Raw genomic sequence first — 24,696 nt, 5'->3', positions numbered from 1 at the left:
TTAAAAGCATCTAACGTGAGTTTGAATATCATTCTGTGTTCAAAGCTTTTTAGCTGTGATGAAAACAACGCTGGCTAATTCACCTCAGATCTTGAAAATAAATAAATGGGCACAAGAACGTTTAAAATGTTAACTGAATGCGAACAAACAAATGTATTCTATAACAAAGATTGGTTCAGTCACTCTGTAATGTCCGTATGTACTTTAAATAATGTTTAAATTGTGTAATATTTATGAATTTTACTAAGTACTTGCCCATTTCATTGTGTCCGCATGCTCTTGCCGAGAAAGCCCGCCCACACTCTCTTCTGATTGCCTGTGGTTTTTGATTGATTTTATCGCTTCTCATTTTCACATTGCGTCTAGTGTGGACAGTCAAATTGCTCGTCGCTGGAATCTTATCGCATCGTGTCTGGTTAGGACACAATGTGATAGTTTAGTTTATACACGCATTTGCACTTACCCTATGTATAATCATCTTTAATGTAATTATGTGTTAAATTAAGTGTTAAATGTCCAAATATTTCAGTTATAAATAAAACAAATAAATGATGTTCAATTATTAATTTAACAGGCTATTATAATTATTATTTATTAATTAATTTATTAATTATTATTTATTAATTAATCAAGTGTAAGAAATTACGATCAGTTGGTTTTATTATGCACTCATTTGTTTTCTTACGCATTATATAGTAAGCTCTATGGGTATTTTAAATTAATATCGTTCATATATACTTATAATCATTAACTGACAGTTTGGGGAGACCCGATTTTGAGGGAGGACCCGATTTATCATGACACCGGTTCCCATAGAAACCTGAGGTTCGTGCTTAGGACTGCACATGCGCAATGGCTTGTCTAGCCTGAAAAATAATCATTTTAACGCTATTTGAGCTTAAGAAACAACATTTATCGGACAGTTCATATCAGATATTTTTTTTTTTTTTGCTGATTTGAAATAATGTTTTTGAGATTTCAGGATTCCCCCATTCGGATGCCCGAAATAGCTGCCCAGAGGCGTTGTAAATATGTCCGCCGAGTGAACAGACTTTCCTTGAAAGGGAGTCTCATTGCAAAATGATCTGGAAAACAAAGTGAAACTTAAAGGATTAGTTCACTTTCAAATTAAATTTTCCTGATAATTTACTCACCCCCATGCATGTCATCCAAGATGTTCATGTCTTTCTTTCTTCAGTTGAAAAGAAATGAAGGTTTTTGAGGAAAGCATTCCAGGATTATTCTCCATATAGTGGACTTCAATGGCCTCCAAACGATTGAAGGTCCACTATAAGGAGAATAATCCTGGAATGTTTTCCTCTTCATTTCTTTTCGACTGAAGAAAGAAAGACATGAACATCTTGGATGACATGGGGGTGAGTAAATTATCAGGAAATTTTAATTTGAAAGTGAACTAATCCTTTAAAAGTGAAGTTGCTCTAATCTTTTCTTCCCTATTGTGCCGTATACCGAGTGAAACGCTTCGCAAACAAGAACAAACATAGGGTGGGGCTTGATTTTGTCCATGGGGAATTGATTGGATGGTTGTGGTTTGCTATTGGTGGATCTCATGTGAATGACAGGTTGCCCCGCCCTCGTTATCAGAGAAGAGATGCTGCAAGTTATTTTGATAAACAACTATGAGGCACATGAATTACAATGGGCACGGATAAATCATTTATAATAAATGCTGCAATATTCCATACAAAAATAATTGTCAATTTTGATTTCATGGTGACTTTAATGATGTTTGGTGTCTCTATTTAAGACAAGTGGCTTTCATAACTGACTCTCCTCGGATAACGTCGTTCAGATGGTGAAGAATATCACTGAGTGGATCATGTCAAAAACACCATCGATCTTCTGAACTCCACACGATGCGTCAGGCGTCAGAAGCGGGATCTGGAATGCGCGGCTGCTCTAGGAGCGGCGGAGGGATCCGTGATGCGCGCGCAGGCCGTCCGCTCTTCCGCCCAGTTTTCCAATGTGATTCGTCTGCGCTGAAAATGGAGTTCGCGTAAAGCAGATCCCCCAAACTTCCCATGAAGAATCACAATCATTCGGCACGTTCCTGTGACACTTTCCACTCCAACCCGAGACTTTCGTCCAGCTCCAGCCTCCCGGTGTGCGTCGAGCGAGCTTAAATCCCCGAGCTTTTCGTTTCATTGCTGAAATACTGCCGTGTGTGAAGTTGTCTATGATCGCTTCGTGTGGATTTTCCAAACTCGCTTTCGCTGGGATTTTGGGATTTTTGACCGACCAGGATGAGTAAGACGCCGAAGGTTTCGTCTCTGGATGTGATTTATAGTGCAGATGGATCGAAGTGTTGCTTTCATTGCTTCCACACACCGTTCCCGATCTGAATCCGCTGTTTTGGCGTCTCGTGCAGCATGATCGACCGCAGATCGGATCGCTTTCTGTCAATAATGGCCTTTCGTGGGGATTTCACGCAGAAAATGGAGATATTTGCGCTTTATTTCCCCGCTTTGAGTGCGAGCTCGATGATATTTCCAGGATTTGGATCCCCGTGAGAAAAAAATGAGCGAAGAATCAAATCCAAACAACGAGTAAGTGTGTGTACACAAACACAAATGTGCATAACACTGAATATACAGTCTCTGTGATATGTATTTCTGCTGCTGAGGAGGCCTATATAGTCTATAGATATATGCTATAAATATGTTTATTTATTTCTAAACTCAAGACGTCTGATCGCACAATCATAACACATTTATTACCATTGGAATAATAGCTTCTGACCAAAATGAACAGTTGGCAAGATGTCAATTTGCGTTATTCCATCTCACATAAAAACATTTATTTGGAAATAAATATGATTTTAAAATCATGTCATGTATTTGTAGTAAATACAGCACTCGTCCTGATCTCGTCAGATCTTTATATCTGTGTTTATATCGATGTGTTTAATGTTATTTACTGTGATGCCATTAGCGCAGTGTCAGGCCGCGTCTCAAACCCTAGTTAGTCACCTATCTAGACAGCATTTTTGCGCGTGACAGGCGCGAGGCGCGCGCGGAGAACGCAGGACGCGCGAGCGGGTTTGACACGCGGCCTCGGAGAGCAGGGCGCCATGTTTTCTCAATCATCGCGATCCTCATTCATAAAAATGTCCCAAACATGAGATTTGACAACGGACGCATTGAGGCTAATTGGCTGTATATTGGTCGCTGTTTTCACGTTTATGAGCAATTTTTGTGATTATGTTCCCTTTTGAAGCCCAGCGCGAGAGAGACAGAGCTGCGCTGATCACGTGACCCGCCTCCATTCATAAAGAACCCGCGTGTCCATTCACACACACGCGACATAACCTCAGTGCTGCAGTACACTGGAGATGTCAATTGTCATTGTAATGTCATATAAAATATAATACATTTTTCAGTGTCATAAATCACATATTTTCTGTAAAGCCAGACACATTTTCGTCACTGCACAGTTTCTTGCCATTTCAACTTCCATTTTCATTATCATTATCAAGAAATTGGCCGAAATTACTGTTATTGGCCAACACTGATTAACCAATGCGTCACTAATTAACATATTTATCCTAAAATTGCTTGATGCACTTTCAGAAAACTTAATTTATTAAACGATAATTGATCCTAGGTAAATCATAAACATCCAGGTAACACTTTACAATAAAGTCTAGTTTGTTTACATTAGTTAATGCATAGTTAACATGAAGTAACAGCGAGATATATATATATGTATATATATGTGTATATATATATATATATATATATATAGTATATATGTATATGTGTATATGTATTACAGCAGCTTTTGTTAATGTTAATTAAAATATCATTTCTTCATAGTTTGTTCTCATTAGTTTACAGTGCATTAACTTATAGTAACTAAACAACTTTTGATTTTAATAATGTATTGTTATTAGTAAATGTCGAAATTTACATTAAGTTTAAAAAATGTTGTAGAGGAATTGTGTTATATCCCTAATAATTGTGTTATCCATCCCTAGTACACTCAATTTACAACGCTGTGAAAAACTGTTTTCTTTCTTCACATTGACTTTTATTTGGACAGTGTGATTAAAATGAACGATGTGAACGAGATAAATGATCATTTGACATGTTTTATTCAGCAAAAGCGTTTAGGATTTGGGCTGTTATCGTTGCCAAAATATTGTGAATATTATCATATCATCTAGAGAAAATTTTAATAATAATAATAGTGCTATCAGTCAAGTTCATCTTTAACTTTTTTTTTCCCTCTTTATTCAAATCCATCAGTTACATCCCCCCCCTAATATTTAAACATGAAAATCACAGTAGATCAAATGAAAAATACGTAGAATTCATTTATTTTGTAACAATAATTTTGTTTCTAATCAAATATGAGTTTGTCATATATGAGTTTGTCAAATTAGACAAAAAAATACTCCCCCCTCCATTGAACCGATTGGTAACGCCCAACCAATGCGCGACGCACTTTCACCAAAACAACGCGAGTGGAGCTCTACTGTTTGAATGGGAGAGCACGGGTAGCACCAAAAATGCCCAGCCAAATACATTAAACTGCTGGTCAAAGAGGGACGTTAAAAAGAATAAAGCATACTGAGAAGGAGGTATGAGCAATGCTGTGTAATACACTCCACATATAATTTAGCTAGCTAATCCATTGCAATTTAGCCATAGTCTGTTTTGTTAGTTCATTTTTCAATAGTGTCTGTAATTATCAATGACAAAAGTGTTCACATCTGTGTTTTTCTTCGACTTTTCTTTGACTTTTGAACGAATTGGCTGAATGAACTATTTAAAGGAACACTCCACTTTTTTTGAAAATAGGCTCATTTCCAACTCCCCTAGAGTTAAACAGTTGAGTTTTACCGTTTTCGAATCCATTCAGCTGATCTCCGGGTCTGGCGGTACCACTTTTAGCATAGCTTAGCATAGTTCATTGAATCTGATTAGACCGTTAGCATCTCGTTCAAAAATGACCAAAGAGTTTCAATATTTTTCCTATTTAAAACTTGACTCTTCTGTAGTTACATCGTGTACTAAGACCGACGGAAAATGAAAAGTTGTGATTTTCTAGGCCGATATGGCTAGGAACTATACTCTCATTGAGGCGTAATAATCAAGGAACTTTGCTGCCGTACCATGAGTGCAGCAGGTGCAATGATATTACGCAGCACCTGTGACGCCGTTTGTACAGGGAGCGTGCCTTGCAACCATGAAGACGTTTGTGAGAGACGCTGTGTAATATCATTGCGCCTGCTGCACCCATGGTACGGCAATACATAAATAAAATAAAATAATCCAGAAAAAAAGCACAAACATGGCAGAGATGCCAAATTCAGCGGCTGGAATTAGCTGAGGTAAAGTGATGGCTCACAGACAGCAGCGACAAACCACCTGTCACTCAAGTGACCACGCCCTTAATTATGCAGAACTTTTAAAGGCTTAATATAATTTAAATGGATGAGTTATAAAAAAAATCACCCCCCTCAGAGTTGCCATGAAGGGCAAAATTAGCAGTATAGACCAAAACCACCCAAGTGAAAAAAAAGTATACTAAGTATACTTGCAGCAAGACTAATTATTAGTATATTTCAAGTGTGTTAATGATTAGTTCATTTAAAGTGTGCTATTTTGAAACAACTAATTTTGTACTAAGTATATTTAAGTTGAAATTAAGTAGTATTAAAATACAACTTTAAGTATATTTAGTATACTTATGTGTACTAAATTGGAACAACTTCAAGTATACTTAGTACACTTTAAGTATATGTCTGTGTAGGGACTAATTACATGCTTGATTAGTGATATTAAAGTGTACTTAATTTGTGTTATAAGTATACTTCATTTGTGTTAAAAGTATATTTTTTGTTATAATATACGTTGTATTATAAGTATACTTTATTTCTGTTATAAGTATACTTTTATTTGTGTTATCAGTATACTTTATTTCTGTTATGAGTACACTTTGTATTATAAGTACACTTTATTTGTGATTTAAGTACATTACAAAACACAAGCAAAATACACTGAATATATTATAGTATATACTGTATGCTCAGTACCTTTGGCTTATTCCAAATATTAAACATTACACACTTTGCAGTCAATAACTATACACTTTGTTATTACTTCTACTTTGTATAATATAGTCAACATTTGAAGCGGATCAAAACCTTTAATCAAAGTTGTCCTAACTTTTTTGATCCACTTCAAATGTTGACTACTGTACTTTGAATTACATAATCTCACACAATACAGTTGTGCTACTATTTAAATACAGTTTAACACATTTTCCCAAAGTTGAATGCATTTGTTTTCAAGGCCACTAAATTAAATAAAATGTAACAACATCACTAATGAAGAGACATATTTCATTGACAAATCCAATGGTTTTTATTTAAACTTAATATAGATTCAGCAAAACTTACCATGTTTTTCATTAAAGAAAAAAAATATTGGACCATGGTGACCCTCTGTACACAAATACAAATTACACATTATATTCCATTTTCTGATGAGCTTCTCATTGTCTCTGATGGCACAATGATGATCGCAGAGACTCGTGAAGAACAGCATCTGTTGACAGAATATACCAAAGATATAAGACAGCATGTTCAACTCTTTTTTCACGTTTACAATAGTCTGTCTAAATCCTACATTGAACCAATACTATTTTTGAACAGTAAATGAGGATTAGCAGCAGGGAACTGTATCAGAATGGCATGTTGATATTGTTTTCGATACATAGTCAAGCATAAAACATTTTATGAATTAATATCGTACAGAATACGGGCCGATTTGACCAATCATATGAATGTTTTGGTGCTGCATACAAACATGTGCCATAAACCACCACACAAAAACTCAAAAAGGAGATATCAAGCCGAAATATCGCTCTCCGTTTGTTAAAGAAAATAAAATAAAGTTTGTTAACTGGTAGACTACAACTCACCTCCCAATAGCAGCACTTTTCTCCGGTTCTTTCAGGATCGCGTAGGCCATTAGATTAGCCGGTTGTCGTCGCCATCACGGTCAGGCTGCGATGTCACTTGATTGAACTGGTCAGAATCCCCAAGATTGAGCGATGTATTGCGCTTTCAGTGTTTTATTAAATAAATTATACATTGCGACATTATACTTCACCTGAGTGACTGAACGAGGGGATTCAGACGACGACTGTGACGTCAGCAGCTCTGATTGGCTGAAGGCAGTGAGCAACAAAATCTGATTGGTCACAGACCAAGTTGAAGAGACATTTGAATTCCGATAAGTTTAACCACTCAACATATTTTTTCGCATTACTTGTGCTGCTGGTGTGTTGTTTAATATAGATTTGTGTGTACGATTGTAAAATGATTCTGCCACTGTAAACTTAATAAACATTTACACATATTTGGAAATTGCATAGGCTACACTGCATATACTAAATGGGCTTTTAATGCATTCATACTGAAATAAATAGCACAAGTAATATAATGAATTTCAAGGATTAAGAAGTAAACTTAAAAAATATACTCAAATTTAACATTAGATACACTACAACTTCAGGATATTAAATAATGTATTTTTTTTTAAATATACTTTCAGTGCATTGTTACAATGATCATTTTCAGCACACTGTTAAAATATACCTCAAATATATTTTTATAAAGTGCAAATAAATACACTTTTAAAAAATAAACTGAACTTACACTTCAAGTATATTTTTCTAAAATATATTTTTAGAAAATATACTAAAGTACAATTATTTTAAAGTGTGTTAAAAGTTGCATTGTGAAAATATGATACTAATATACTTTTTATATATTTAATGATAGTAAATTTTTTGTTAGTATATTTGCAGTGTACTATAGAAAAAGGGAGTATATTTAAAATACAATAAAGTATACTTTTTTTTCACTAGGGCACAATTTGATCCAGGCTGTAAACATGTTTTTTTCTGCTGTAAAGTTGGCCATTTTAACATGGGACTCAATGAGATTCTGCTCTCTTTTGGAGCCTGTCCCTAGCGGCCAGTCGATGAATCGCAGTTTAAGTTTGGCTTCAAGAGAAACTGGGGGAGGTTGCCGCTTGGTGCTAACTAGTGGTCGACCAATATATCGGCCTATATTTTTAAGTTTTTTAATTACTGGCATCAGCCAATAAGTTTCTCTGTTTGGCCGACGTGTTGGAAGCGGGACTTTTATTTTGATGCTGTTGTGAAAGCCAGCACATGAGCACACTCCCATTCCCCGTCTTCATTAGTTTACCGTCTCAGTCTGATATGTTTTTAGATGGAACTGATGAACAAAGTAGTAATCTGTACAATTTATTATTTTTTATATTTTATATATAATATTAGTAACAGTAATGTATGATTTTCATCTACCGTCAGCATTCAGCAGATACTCATTTATATAATTTAAATAAACAGAAAATGGAAGCAGGCTGAAATAAATACTATAACCCGTGGGTCTATTTGAAGCCTTCGATGTATCATGTAATATTTATTTAGCTATTCTTAACAATGCATATTTAGTAGGACTGTAACTAACGATTATATTGATAATCGATCGATCCGATTATTTCTTCGATTAATCGGATAAAAAGCTCAATTTTCTTTTTTATTTACAAAACACACCCTATTCCACATCCTGCCCAATGCTGTCCTTCAAACAAACGTGCCAACTGAATGCTATGAAAACATATTTAGTGCATATATGATATATGCAAAAGAGCTATAAAGCAAAAAGACCTACATTAAAAATTAAGATAATAATAAAGATATTAAAGAAAAATAAAAAACACTAACTCAGTCTTGACAAGTAAGGAATGTTCTGCAGAAACAAACATTCACTCTAATAACCTGTTATAGTCATTTTATTATCCTACTGTGGATTTAGTCGACTAAAACTAAGACAATTTCCGATGACTAAAACTAAAACTTCCGATGACAGAAAAATTTTCAGTCAAAATTAACACTGCTGGAAAGATGTTTGACGCGTGTTGCTTTTTCAAATGTACATTATAAGTGATTCAAACTCGCAGTGCTTTCAGATGGATTAGCATTTGGAGCCATACTTCATTGACAAGCTGCGCATAAAAAAAAATAATCGCAGCCTTTGTGATTTTCATAATAGCACTAAGAATCGCTTGCACATCGCTTTTAAATTGCTAAGGCAGTGCACAGGCATCACAACGGTGCAGAGAGAGCATTTTAAATTAATTCCTGTGGAAGTTGAGCTTCCATAGAAATGAACTGAAAACGCTCCTCACCAAAAGACCATGACTGCCTGTGCGGATTTTACTTTTGCTTTCAAATTAGCGGCAATTTGGGGGCGGCAATGCTTGAATGTTGGGTTATTATTCTTAATGAAAAACAACAGCTAGAAAACACAACTAATCCTTTGCGGGTTCCCTATTAGCACTGTGTTTATATCCAAAATATTGCAAAAATTCAAAAATCTTCTGCCATCATCCATCAGCTCCTCACTCTCATGATAAATGCAATCCTGCTGCTGGTCTGTGCTGCGACTCTCATTCGGCTCACGCTGAAGTGAGCACGTGTTCAGTTTTTAATTGTAGTGTCTGTTTCCTAACTGAACTAAATTATTTTTATTATTATAAAAAATCAAAATGATTTACGTTACGCCGTTAACATCGTCAACACCAACTATCGCAGCAAGCCTAGTATTTTTGTATTTTTAATGGGTCACAGACACTTAATCTAATTTAATTCTGATTAACAATCTTAATGGGTAATGATCGTCTGTTGTCGATCAGGAAAAAAAAAAATGAAATTAACATCCCTACAGAATATGGTATTGAACAATGAATTATTTCTAACAGCCTCTTTGTCTGAGGTGGAAAGAAGTTGTGTATGCACAGGTGAGATTCACCATCTGACACCATAGATCAGCAGATGTGCGCGATATGGTCGTACATGTCCATGCCGTGATACTCCATCACACCGTTACAACCCTATTGGTGCTTCATCTCCTTTTAGACTGGAGGTGTTGGTGAATGTCATTACAGCTCACCAGTGATGTTCAGAGTTTCAGCAAACGGATGAATGTTTGAGGTCTGAAACTTTCAGTAGTGTTATTTTGGACCATGACCTCAGAAGATCAAAGAAAATGCCATGACCGCTTTAGGTGTGATTAACGCCTAGATCTTTCTCTCCGTCAGATGGCTGGTTTCTGTTTCTCATCAGTGCTGGATAACGAATGTGTGAACTCCTGTACGTCAGTGAGCTGCTTTTGTCTGTGACGTGGAAGCTGTTTTCTCACTTCCTTAAAGTATTTTAGGGCTGAAAAAGTCATCAGTGTTTCAGATCTATAATATGATCATGTGAAAATTCCAGTCACTGTGTGTGTGTGTGTGTGTGTGTGTGTGTGTGTGTGATGCCAGTTCATGCTTCTCTCCACTCCAGTGTGTGATCTAACAGACACCTGGCCATACAAAGATAAAAATTAATTATTGTTATCATTAAAATCCCAGAAGAGATCTGTCAATATTGCACACACCCCTAACAGGGCCTTGCGAAAGTGTTCATAGCCTTATATTTTTCACGTTATGTTGCAGCCTTATGATAAACTGCTTTAAATGACCTTTTCTCACATCAGTCTACACTCCACACCTGATAATGACAAAGCAAAACAACAACAAAAAACACAGATTTGTGATAACTTTAGTGAAAATGGAAACTGAAAGTATTCATACCCTTTTCTGGGACACTTGATATTTAGCTCGGGAGTTTCACTGGATCGTCTTTGAGATGTTTCTACACTTTGTTTGGAGTTAACCTGGGGCAGGACAGAATTGAATGGACACACCTGTCAATGAAATGCATCAAATCCTAATCATTTGTGTATTTGACTCCATTTGTTATGTGAGATGTGATGCAAAATTAATAAGCAGTATTTTGACTAAACTGCTTCTACTTCACCTGCACAAGATAAGAACAATTTTGATAATTTCTTGGGTCAAGAAAAAGTTGGATTTTGCAATGCATTTTCGAAATGCACTCATTAGATAATCTCACAGAAGCTCCTGAAGTGTCTGACTGTGTGCTGTAGGAGTGAAGCAAGCGCACGTGGACGGCCTGAAGCGTGTGTGTGTGTGTGTGTGAGAGCTGACAAACTATGAAAGCAGGAAGGGTCGAGGCGTGTGTGTGTGTGTGTGTATATATATATATATATATATATATATATATATATATATGTATGTGTGAAGTTTGATGTCTCACTTTGAGTCATTTCACTGCTAGTTTTGCAGTTGAGTGACTAAATTAACAGTCATTGGTGTTTAGTTATGTAGCCTAATCTTGGCTGAATAAAACATTATTAATAGTTCTGATTAGAGGAACTGAGTATCTCAAGGACTGTTTTTTTTCTGATTGAAACAAGCATCACTGCACCGGTCTTATCTCTTCTCCTCACTGCTGTTTATAATACCGAGGATGTCTAACCATTTATGATGCTTGATCTCCTCCATTGTGTTTTAAAATACAGCATCCTGTGTAGAATATTTTCTAAATGAGAATTTTGTCATTGTTTTGGAGCTCACTAGCATATAGATAACCTTAACGCTCAACTTGACGAGTTTCTGCTGGTGTTCAGATGAGCAGGAGGAGAAATACACCTGTGCACTTCACATGAGGAACATTCTGCTAACAAATTGAAAATATGGCAAAAAACATTTGCAAATAAAATGGCGTTTCCATGTGTTCAAGAGAACAAAATCATAACTTCCTTGCAAACTGCTGCAAAATATCAGTATTAAAAATGGAAGTTGCTGCAATCGGGCTCTTTTTTCCCGATCATAAATGAGTTTGTCTCGGAGCGTCAGACGAAACACAATAAACGCTATCATGTTCTCTTGCCTTCAGATGCTGGTGTTTGTGAACACAATCGTGTGAGACGCTTCTGGAGGGAATTAAACCAAATCATTCTGATGAGTCTTTGACTTTCAGAACAACCAAGCTAACATTTGAGATGCTGTGATGTGATTGGTCCGCTGGTTATTCCAGTTATCCAATCACAGCCTCTGATGAGGCAAAGTATTATTGAAGGAATTATTCAGTAAATGCGTTTCTATCGTAGTTTATATACATGTCTTATTAGATAAAGAAATTATCCATCTCAAATTAGTGCATACATTTTTTTTTTTTTTTTTTTTTGCATTTATTTTTAATATCTCAGAATTCGCATAAAAATAGGTTGTCATCTTTATTTATATAGCGCTTTTTACAATGCAAATAGTGTCAAAGCAGCTTTACATTGATAACTGGTATATAATTTTGGCTGCACAGCAGCTGTAAAAGAATATTGTCAATGCAGGAAGATCAAAGCACTGTTGAATATTAAATGTATAGTGTCCCCAACTAAGCAAACCAAAGGCAACAGGAGGGAAACATAGCTAAGTGTGTACTGAAGCGAAAGCCTTGTATCCATTCAGTTCAGTACGAACACGTACCGCTGCAGCCTTTGTTACTACATGCTGTGAACATGTTTGAAGTTCTTCACATGCGTTTTGTGGTGCATTAACATATGAGCTGCTTTTCCTTTTAATGGTGGTTGGCAAACATCGGCACCTGCTGTGACACTGAAGACTGGAGTACTGATGCTGAAAATTCAGCTTTGATCACAGGAATAAATTACATTTTACTATATATTCACATAGAAAACAGCTGTTTTAAATAATAAAATTTCACAGTTTTTACTGTATTTTTGATCAAATATATGCAGCCTTGGTGAGCAGAAGAGACTCTTTCAGGCTCGGACCTGAAGCACTCACAGAAAGCCCATTGCACTTGAATGGTCAAAAATGTCAAAATGCACATCATGTCGAGTATTCATGTTAACACAATAGTCATGCAGTGAAAAACGATGCTGTCTTTACTGAACGTAAACAGTTGAGAAAGAAAGTGGATGTGTGTCATTATATTGGATCTGTGCATTCAGTCTTAAAGTGACAACAGCGTAATAAACCTGCTGCTGTCTGTGCCATTAATGTTAATCAAACACAAAAGAAAATGTTTTTTTGGGTTTGTTCACCCAAAAATGAAAATTCTGTCATTTATTACTCACCCTCATGTTGTTCTACACCCACAAGGCCTTCGTTTATCTTCAGAACACAAATTAAGATATTTTTGATGAAATCCGATGGCTCAGTGAGGCCTCTATTGAAAGCAAAGCCATTCAAACTCTCAAGATCCATTAATTTACTAAAACATATTTAAATCAGTTCATGTGAGTTCAATGGTTCAACCTTAATATTATAAAGCGACGAGAATATTTTTGGTGCGCCAAAAAAACAAAATAACGACTTTTCAACGATATCTATATGGGCCGATTTCAAAACACTGCTTCGGAGCTTTACGAATTGAATCAGTGAATTGGAGCGCCAAAGTCACATGATTTCAGCAGTTTAGCCATTTGATAGGAGATCCAAGTCACTGATTCGATTCGTAAAGCTCTGAAGCAGTGTTTTGAAATCGGCCCATATAAATATTGTTTAATAAGGTCTTTATTTTGTTTTTTTGGTGAAACAAAACATACTCTTGTCGCTTTATTATATTAACATAGAACCACTGAACTTTTTAGTACCTTTTATGGACCTTGAGAGTTTGAATGTCATTGCTCTCAATAGAGGCCTCTCTGAGCCATCGGATTTCATCAACAATATCTTAATTTGTGTTCTGAAGATGAACGAAGGTCTTATGGGTGTAGAACAACATGAAGGTGAGTAATTAATGACATTTTTATCATTTTTGGGTGAACTAACCCTTTAATATATTTATTAAAAATATTTATACAGAATCAATGTTCATTTTATAGTGAAGACTATATATTTTTACATTTAATTTCTCACTTGAATGCTACTGTTAAATAGACCTAGTGTAGCCTACCTGAAAAATTAACAGCACTGTTTATTTCATTTGAATCTTTCTTATATTATATTTGTCATTTTGTCTGTAATTTAGGGATGCTTCGACATGAAAATTTTGGCTGATATGATAACCGATAATTCTTTATATTTGAAAGCCGATAATCGATATATTGGCCAAAAATGTTTCACTTAGATTTATATATAATTTTTGAGAGCCTGATTACAAAAGCAAGTTTCATCATTAAAATGTCCCAATCACACAATTATAATGTTCTTATTATAATTTTTTTGCGCTGCACATGTTGAACTTAACTGTATTTTCCTTCTTGAAGTGATTTCAATCATATTTCAAGCAATTCAAAACCATCCTGGTGGACAGTGCGACAATCTGATGTTTCATCTGAAGGAAATAATCCATCATTTATCGGCTTTAATATATCGGCCAAATGTTCTTATCTGGCCAATAACCTGATGATCATATATCAGCCGATACCGATATGATGGCCGATATATCGTATCCCTACCAAAATTTGCATCTTTGCTTATTTCTAATTACATCAATTAAATAAAAAAAACTAAATAACTATATTTGATATAAAATTGCAATAGAAAAAAATAAAATTACTCCTATCACCCACCCTTATCCCAACCAGAACTGTGAAAGTTCAGTGAATTATGTGATTGTTGCAAACATCTCTGTAAGGATTTTCACACTCTCTGTGGCATGTAATTATTATTTTTAAAAATAAAGAGGAGGGAGTGGTCAAAAAGCAACTTAGTTTTTAGTTTCTGTCATAATATTCAATTGCTTTTACTGTTTTTGTTTTTGCCATGGTATCGATTCAGTATCGAGGTATTTTAGTCAGGTATCGTATCAATGTCATAATTTTTGAAAACACCACTGTAAATAAGTCAAATAAGTCAATTTCTTCTGTTTTTGTTACTTGGACAAGATGCGCCTGGACATTTCTCGTGTTGATTTACCGTGTCCTGGGCAAATGTGGCTTCGCCCGACCTTCTGAAATTAATGTTGAACTGGCTAAACTGCAGTTGACTTTGACTCTTCTTGAGCTGATAAAATATTACTCGTACAAAAGCACAGGACATATGTGGGTTGTTCTTTCAGTTTCCTCTGAAATATTCATAGCTGCTTCCCTTTCCTAACCTCCCTGGGCTTAATAAATGACCATGGTGTCCTTTGACCCCTGTTGTTTCCGGCCTCATACGGATGTGTCTGATGAAATCATTATCAGATGGATGCAACGTGAATATGAGCGAGTTTTCCCTCTTTAACTGCATGACTGTACAGGTTATCATCACTCTGACTGGATTCACGACTGCACACTAACATGCTACTCATGCTATCACTGACACAGGCCTGAGAAAACGGTAGTATGATTCTGTGAATTCAGCCGGTGTGTCTGGTTAGTCAGTAACTGATTCATGAACCATAACCATAACACACTTTAGTTTCCTTTCAATAAATCAACACTTAAAAGCTGCCTCAGAGACTTTTTGCCATGGATTTTTGCAATTTTTTTTGTGGCGATGATCTAAACAAAGTAAAATAATGTTTATTTTCTGGAAATGATGTACACCGAGTCACACTTTATATCAGGTGGCCTAAACTACTATGGATTTACTGTGTAACTACATGTTATTCTGGAAAATTCTCATGTTTACTGCTAATGAGTTTGAGGTTTGGTTAGGTGTAGGAGTAAAGATGGGGTTAGGGGTAAAGTTAACAGTGTAACTACTAACGTTTATTAAATGCAAATACATTAAATGCAATTTTGACACACATTACTTTCATAGAGTATATTGTATGAAATGGTTAGTCTCACATAGCCAGACATTCAGAGTGACGGCAGATAGGTCTGGACTCTATCGCAGCTTTCATTGGCCAAGGATTGCCCAAGAGGATGGTTGACTGACATGTAACGCAACCAATCACAGTTGTTTGGTTCCTCATCATGTTTAGGGGCGTGAAAATGTAAAGTTGATGTCTCTACAATAACAGACAGGCGTGTATCTAATAAATTATTAATTTAAGAAAGTTGTGCAAGTTTACTGCGACAATGGAGCCGCGAACTTCACATACTTCTGAAAATCCAGCATTTATTTGATTTGGCGCTCGTTGTCACGGTTGTAAATACAACAGTGTTCTTCTTCCACTAGGGGGTTTGGGTCACGGCATTTGTTTCCATGCGGACTGTTAAAGAACGTGACACACACATCTCCTGGACATCCTGTAAAATTCAACCAACCAGATGACGACTTCTTCAAAAATCCTGAAGTTTCCAGTTAAAGGGGTAGTTCACCCAAAAATAAAAATTATCCCATGATTTACTCACCCTCAAGCCAACCTAAGTGTATATGACTATCTTCTTTCAGACAAACACAATTGGAGATGTATTTGGAAATATCCTGGCTTTTCCAAGCTTTATAATGGTAGTGAACAAGGGGCATGTTTTGAAGCCGCCCAATAAAATGCATCCATCAATCCATCATAAATATTGGCTCCAGGGGGTTAATAATAGCCTTCTAAAACGAAACAATGGGTTTTTGTAAGAAAAATATGTTTAAAACTTTATAAACTAAATAACTAGCTTCCGCCAGACGACCGTACGCATACTGCACAAGTTAAGACTTGCGCCTCAAGAGTTACCAAATGACGCGATGTATGACTATCGTAAGTATCGTAAGTTTAGCCTCTCACGGTTCAAACAAATGGGGCTGGGCAACTAACTCAAGCTCAAGCTTCTCTTATATCGAAATCTTCTGACATTTCTCTTTAAAAATGATTGTTTTAGAATTCTAATTCGTGAATGGTATTTTGTTTTGCACTATAGACTATATGCACAGTTACTTTCTGGTTGTGGTTAAGCCAGCTCGGGCATTTCCGGTGAACTGTTAGCTGTTCATTCTGTAGTCCCTGTACATCGACACAAAACCATCAGTGGTTTACCTTTTAATGTTGTATTCATATTTTAATGCAGTTATCACATTTACTTAATTTGCCAATTAACCAGTTTTATTGATTGCAATAAAGATGAAGCTATTGGGACCGTTTAAAGGTGCCCTAGATTCAAAATTTGAATTTACCTTGGCATAGTTGAATAACAAGAGTTCAGTACATGGAAAAGACATACATTGAGTTTCAAACTCCATTGCTTTCTCTTTCTTATGTAAATCTCATTTGTTTAAAAGACTTACGGAAAACACGCGGATCTCAACATAACACCGACTGTTACGTAACTGTCGGGGTGTACGCCCCAATATTTGCATATGCCAGCCCATGTTCCCAACATTATAAAAGGCATTAGACAAGGGCAGGCAGTAACGTCTGGATGTGCACAGGTGAATCAACAGACTAGGTAAGCAAAAACAACAGCGAAAATGGCAGATGGAGCAATAATAACTGACATGATCCATGATAGCATGATATTTTTAGTGATATTTGTAAATTGCCTATCTAAATGTTTCATTAGCATGTTGCTAATGTACTGTTAAATGAGGTTAAAGTTACCATCGTTTCTTACTGTATTCACGGAGACAAGAGCCGTCGCTATTTTCATTTTTAAACACTTGCTGTCTGTATAATTCATAAACACAACTTCATTCTTTATAAATCTCTCCAACAGTGTAGCATTAGCCGTTAGCCACGGAGCACAGCCTCAAACTCATAGAGAATCAAATATAAACATCAAAATAAATACTTTACTCACATAATTTGAAGCATGCATGACGAACATCTTGTAAAGATCCATTTGAGGGTTATATTAGCTGTGTGAACTTTGTAAATGTGCTGTAATATAATTGAGAGCTCGTGTGGCAGGGAGCACGCAAATTAAAGGGGCAGCGCGCTGAAAAAATCAGTGCATAGTTAATGATGCCCCAAAATAGGCAGTTAAAAAAAATAATTAAAAAAAATCTATGGGGTATTTTGAGCTGAAACTTCACAGACACATTCAGGGGACACCTTAGACTTATATTACATCTTGTGAAAAAGCATTCTTGGGCACCTTTAAAAACGCTGTCTGTAATTAGACACGCACACGCATTTTTCCCCAGCACTTCAAATGTTATTTTTAATGTGATGACCACAAACATTATTTGTTCATCCTTCTGAGATTGTCCCCATTGTAAAACCGAACGTTTCAAAATGTAGGAAATTCAACATTTGATAGAAAACACTTATTTAAAAATAAAAAAGGCAATAATTACCACTTTAACCAGCAGGTGGCGGCAGAGTAGCATTTATTTGCAGATATATCAGCCATTTCCTATAATCGTTTTTCACTTTTGTTTTTGACTAAATATTGAACATTATAAAATAACTAGGTTTAAACATTTTGTCAATGTGAAGTATGAAGTACTCTCAAAATCTCATGAAAAACAATAACTTTTCTTGTGAATGAAAGCGAGCACCGCTCTCTCTCTTTATAATCACAGCAGCTGTCAGTCAGTGCAGCACAAGATCAATGATTTCAGCACACTTGTGAAAACACACATTTTATTAATCTAACTAAAGTGCACAATAAATATTTAATTTTTGAAGCTTTTTTCACATAAAAGTGTGAAAACTGATGGTCAAATTGAATATAGCAAAGGAGGAAAAATATGTATATTTTTCTTATAAAAACCCATCGCTTCATTTCAGAAGGCCTTTATTATCCCCCTGGAGTCGTATGGATTATATTTATGATAGATGGTTGCATTTTTGGGGGAGGGGCTTCAAAACACGCCACTTGTTCACTACCATTATAAAGCCTGGTAAAGCCAGAATATTTATTAATATATATCCGATTGTGTTCGTCTGAAAGAGATGGTCATATACACCTAGGATGGCTTGAGGGAGAGTAAATCATGGGATAATTTTCATTTTTGGGTTAACTATCACTTTTTTTATGCATTAGATGTTCAGCCAACGATCCGTGGGCGTTGTTCCCATTCTTGTTTTTTATGGAATATAGCAGTGTTTGTGAATGATTTATCTGTGCTCATCTTTATTTTATTTTTTTTTAATCCATGTGCGCTTGTAATCTTTAAGCTTCACAACAGGGAACAACAGCCAACTTTAAGGACTCCTAATATAAAGTGTGAAGCATTATTTTGTTTTGTTTTTTAAGGTAAACTACACTTTTCCCTCCTTCATGGTGTTATTTGCACCACAGCCAACACAATCTGCTCTAAATGAAGTTTTTTTTTTTTTCATAAACAAGATGTTTGCCATTGAGCTCCTTTTATGGTTCGCTTGACTGTTTTGTGAGATTCACCCAAATATCAACAGGATATTTTTTGTGTGTCATTCCCACTGAAGCTGTAATGGTCTCAGATTCCACAGAAAGTGTGGAGATGATGATCTCAGGCAGACAAATGAGTGGGCTTATTTATTTCAGCCTTGTCTGAAGTGTCATTACCGGCACAGAAGGGATGGTGGTTGGAGATGTGCTGGAAATGACATTTGTTAATGTGATCATGTGTTTATGAAGTGAAGGGTCTGACGCGCGTGTTGTGCTCTTGTGTCGGCAGTGAGAGTTTCGCGCGTGTGAGAGCAGTGGTAATGACTCGCGATGACTCCAGCGGCGGATGGCTTCCTCTGGGCGCCGGCGGCCTCAGCTGCGTCACCGTACACAAGATCAGCCGGACGGAGCCTGATGGCACCAGTGCGGCGGATTTCCTCATCCACGGAGAGCGGCTCAAAGACAAATCGGTAACGGTGACATCATCGTCTTCACAGCACGCACTCTCACAGGAAGTGTGGCTGCTTGTTTTCACTCCACCAAACTGCAGTAGCAAAAATTTGGTCCCACATTATATTAGGTGGCCTTAACTACTGTGTACTTGCATCACAAAATAAGTACAATAAATAAGTATTGTGTTCATATTGTATTGCAAAACACTTGTGCTGCTGTTAAGGTGGATACGGGTAAGGTTAGGACAGGTTTGGTGTTATGGGGTGGGTTAATGTGTAAGGGATGGGTCAACAGTGTAATTATAAATGTAATTACATGCAGGTATTTTTTAAAATGAAAGTACAACATAAAACATGTATGTACACAATAAGTGCATTGTATCAAATGATTACTTTAAATGTAAGTATATAGTAGTTTACGCCACCTAATATAAAGTAGGACCAAAATTTTAAATGCAGTTATGTCAACCAGTCAGGTTGAGAAAAGCCCCTAAATGAAGATCATTTGAACAGATTGAGGCATATTGAAACTAAAAACTGGAAGTCAGTGCGTCATTGAGCATCAGAGAAGTTGATCTGCAGCAGCAGCTCGAGGATTACAATATAAAGTCAGCCGACAGATGCTTCTGATTTCTTTTTCATGTCACTCAGAAATGCCTCACAATTTCCTCTTCATGCTGACTGCAACTTGATGCAGTTTTATTTTCTATATAATTTTTATTAATATTTTGAAGTAGTTTTATAATGTCTTTTTTTTTCTCTTCTGACTAAAACTAAAAATGTATACTTTTAGTTGTGCATTTTCATTATTATTATTTTTATGTATTAATTTTTATGTCAGTTTAGTTTTGGTTTAGTACAACTAGTACTAAACGATAGTAAACTAAATGAAAATAAAAATGTTCCCTTAGCAGCTAGATGAAATAAAGTCATTATTTTTTCTTCACTTTTATTTCCTTTATCGTTTATTTTATTTCAAATATTTTTTTTTTATGATTTTAGTTTTAACTTTTTTAACTTTTAGTTATTTTACTAATGTCACTTTTATAAATATTTTGGATTTTTTTTTGTATATTTACTGTTTTCATTTTTAGTTGAAGTTTTCATTTTTTTTTTTTTTTTAATTATCTTTTTTCATACTTTTCATTAAGTTTTTTTTTTTTTTTTTGTACGTAGTTAAACTAAATGAAAATAAGAAATGTTGCCTTGGTCTTGATTTTAAAATTATTTTATTTTTATTATTTTATTTAAAGGCACAATATGTAAGATTTTGTAAGAATAAAATATCCAAAAAACACTAGAACAGTGTTACACCGTGTCCTAACCAATCGTGCTGCAATAAGATTCCAGCGACTAACAATTTGACTGTCCACACTAGACGTGATGCGAAAATGAGAAGCGATAAAATCAGTCAAAAACAGCCAATCAGAAGAGAGTGTGGGCAGGTTCTCTCGGCAAGTACATAGTAAAATTCATAAATGTTACATCATTTAAACATTATTTAAAGTACATACAGAGTGACTGAACCAATCTTTGTTATAGAATACACTTAAAAAGCAACACAGAACGATATTCAAACTGACATTAGACGCTTTTAACATTAAATTCGCATTGAGTTGACAGTTTAAACGTTCTTGTGCCCTTTTTATGAAAAGTAATTTATTTATTTTCACTTTTTCTCAGTTTTTTTAATAACAACAAAAAAGTTCTATTTTGGCAAAAAAGGCCCTTTCACACCAAAAGTGAAATCAATAAGCCTCAGGCTAGCATATTTACACCTGTACAGTAGAGGGCGCAGCTCAAACAAACCTTTCAGATGTGCTGCCGTTCTGGATTTAAGAAGAATTACAGGAGAAGGAAGTTCTAGGAAGCTTTATTAGTATGGTTGAATTAGATATATTGAAGGTCAGCAGCAAAGACATTGGTTAATAATTGAGATTAAATACATAAAGTATATTTGTGTAATTTAATATAGTGAATTATTACAGGTTTGCAAAAATTCTGAGATTGCATTTCACTGTTTTTATTCATTTTGAGGAATACTGAATAATTTCGTGCAAGTGAGATGAGTAAATGCATGTTCACATTCACATAGAACTCTCTCAACATGGGGACAACATGTCAGTCAATAAATGTGAAAAAGTAACTTGCGTTACTTATTTGAAAAAGTAACTTAGATATTTTGTTGTAAATTGAAAAAGTAATGCGTTACTTTACTAGTTACTTGAAAAAGTAATCTGATTACGTAACTTAAGTTACTTGTAATGCGTTACCCCCAACACTGATCACTGCCATACTTTGTGTTGCTGTTCCAGCCGTGACGTCACAGAGAAATAGAAACCGTTTCTAAAATAGAATTGTCGCGTGTCGCCATCGTGGATGGTTAGGACAAAAACTCCAATTAACATGGAAAGATACCTTTTATCGTGTGTCGCGGTGTCACGTCGCGTCTGGTTAGGACACGGTGTTATATATTTTTTTATGACTTGTGTACTTATATTATCCCAAATGTTTCCAAGAATGTTTAAATCCAGAGAAATAAGCAATTTTTACCAGGACATGGAACGTATCTGTGCTCCTCCTATCAATGACATCATACCCGCGATACCCTCGATTTCCTGTTTTATTTTGTAGAAACCATGGAAACCCTAAAGACGCTTTAATTTTTGATATATTTATAGACAGAAAACTAATTATTGTTATATAGCTCAACACGTTTAGTCTTATTGTTTAAATCAAATTTTCTTGATTTATTTGTGAGTACCATGCTTTACCATGCCTCAGAGAAAAACACTATTTTGTGAAGTAGCTAACATAGCATAATCAGATGCAGCTTTATTTTTAGTAACAGTAATACAGCATTTTCTCCTTCATACGTTTTTAAATTAATTGCATGCCATTTATCAACACAAGCCATCCAGCATTTAATATGATATTGTAAAATCGATCTATCTTACTGCAGTGTGTAACAGCGTCTCACAGCAGCCGCCGAGTGAACGCACAGAGTAACGTTAACATTATATTCAACACTCAAATGTATCTAATATGATAAACAGAGCTGCATTACCTCATACTCGTGACTGGAAAAGCGGAAGCAGCGACTGTGTCATAATAAAAGTTCACTCGACCTGCTCTGCTTCATACTACAGTAACGTTAATAATTATTAATCATGAACATGATTTCTGCCCGAGTCCCGTCCCGATTCTATTCCACCGGCTGTGAGATGAAGACCACATCTCCCATGATTCCATGCTCAATCTTGTCATCAAGCTACACCTTTGTTTTGAATAGGCGACCTCTAGTGGCGAAAAACTACATATTGTGCCTTTAATGTTTATTTCCAATAATGATTTGTTTTTTTTATGGTTTTAGTTTTTCAGTGTTTGAGGAAGGCATCACTCATGTTGAACCACAGCGAGCTGATGCTGATTTGATAAGATGGCTCAGACATGCGTGAGGTTGATTGTGTAACAGAGACCTTCATCTCGTCCTCAGGTGCTGCTGGACTGCTGCATCAGGAGGGATCTGGTGTATAATAAAGTCAATCCCATCTTCCACCACTGGAGGATCGGAAACATGAAGTTTGGACTGACCTTCCAAAGCCCAGCGGACGCCAGGGCCTTTGACCGAGGGATACGGCGGGCGATGGAGGACATTAAACAAGGTGAGCTCCAACTGTGAGCGTTTAGTGTCGTCACTGCGTGCAAAAACAAGAAGCTTCTGTCTGAATCTGAACCATCAGTGTGACGTCAGTCTATGCTGTGTTCACTCTCATTGGTCACAGACACCTCGTGCAGCGCAGACACATTTATCATAGATCTCACTCAGAAGGTCTGAAAACATGAACGGAAATGCTTGAAAAAAATGTGATGCGATCTGGGAAAACCTGTCGGATGTCGCGATGAAAGTAAAAAAAATTAATCGAATGTCATTTTTTTTGTCAAAATTGGGTTTTCATTAAATTATCATTCTATAACATCTTGTCTATCATCTCTGAAAATATCTTCGCAAAATTCGCCTGATAAGTGCAGAAAAATAGCGATTTATAGTGTCAAGGCTGTCTTTCTCTAACGTTACTGTTTCAGAACACATCCTCTCTTAACACTACAAAGACAGTTCACCTATCAAAATAAACCACATAGCATGTAGAATGAAGGTGCATTAATGCTAATTTCCCTCCAGTCCTGTATAAACTACGGCACGCAAAGATTTTTTTCCAATACAACGTTATTGTGAGAAGGCGGAGCACAAGAGAACAACAGAGCTATAATGAACACACATGTTCAAATTATGTTTATTAGAGGTTCAATTCATATCAAATACTGCCAAACTACCCATACTACTTATGAATAGGATGTCTAGTTCATAAAATGTTTGGAAATATAGAAATATATGGTTCAGATCCCTCAAATAAATGGAGGCGCCCTTACATGTTCAGTAATGGAGCTTTGGTCTCATCTAGTGAAAAAGTTTGGTACTGCGCCCAAACAAAATCTTACTGAAAGCTAATTTTTAAAATATCAACCTAAAATTTGGAATGTTGACATTTTTGGCTCTTATTTTCTTGCAGTTTAAGAGTAAAACGTGCTTTAATATATTATTATAAACTATAAACAATTATATTTTCATAAACTTAAACTTCTATAACTTTTTTTTTATTTAACTTTCTTAATTTATTTCACTTCTACAATAATCTGACAAGTGTCTTCTTTAAACCAAGACCAACCTTAGGGCTATATTTAAAAACATTCTTGAATTACAATTATTTATGTTTAGATTTTTCATTTTCATGTCAATGTGAAAAAAAGAGGTTGGCAGTTATTCAAACCCGTTTTTCTCAGAATTCTGTTCCTGAAAATCAGAGCGGTCAGCCGAACCATAACTTTAGTTACAGACAAGCTATGAATGAAGTACAAACAGAAAAGGGAATCCTCGAATCCAGCTTTCATATGGTATTGTGTAAAATTTCACCATGTGATGGGTTTTTGCAGATCACATCACAAATGTTAAATGTGTGTGATATAATATCTCGTTTAATGTTACTCTTGATGAGTTTGGAGTGTTTTCATCCATGACATTTGCACTTTAGTCAGAAACACAGTGACAGACATATTCATTAAACACAT

General features: G+C 35.7%; 1 protein-coding gene across 1 annotated transcript in view; it reads left to right on the top strand.

The window, feature by feature from the left end:
* Positions 1 to 1,710: 1,710 nt before the first annotated feature.
* Positions 1,711 to 24,696, top strand: part of spred1 (sprouty related EVH1 domain containing 1) — a 32,006-nt gene continuing 9,020 nt past the window's right edge. The window contains exons 1-3 of the mRNA XM_048190219.1: positions 1,711 to 2,567; positions 19,407 to 19,587; positions 23,066 to 23,234. Coding sequence (XP_048046176.1) covers positions 2,539 to 2,567; positions 19,407 to 19,587; positions 23,066 to 23,234 — 379 coding nt within the window. The 5' untranslated portion in view covers positions 1,711 to 2,538. The remainder of the gene's footprint in view (positions 2,568 to 19,406; positions 19,588 to 23,065; positions 23,235 to 24,696) is intronic.

The sequence above is a fragment of the Megalobrama amblycephala genome, linkage group LG5, assembly GCF_018812025.1.
Source record: "Megalobrama amblycephala isolate DHTTF-2021 linkage group LG5, ASM1881202v1, whole genome shotgun sequence".
Classification (NCBI taxonomy): Eukaryota; Metazoa; Chordata; class Actinopteri; order Cypriniformes; family Xenocyprididae; genus Megalobrama; species Megalobrama amblycephala.
This window is presented reverse-complemented; position numbering and strand designations above follow the sequence as displayed.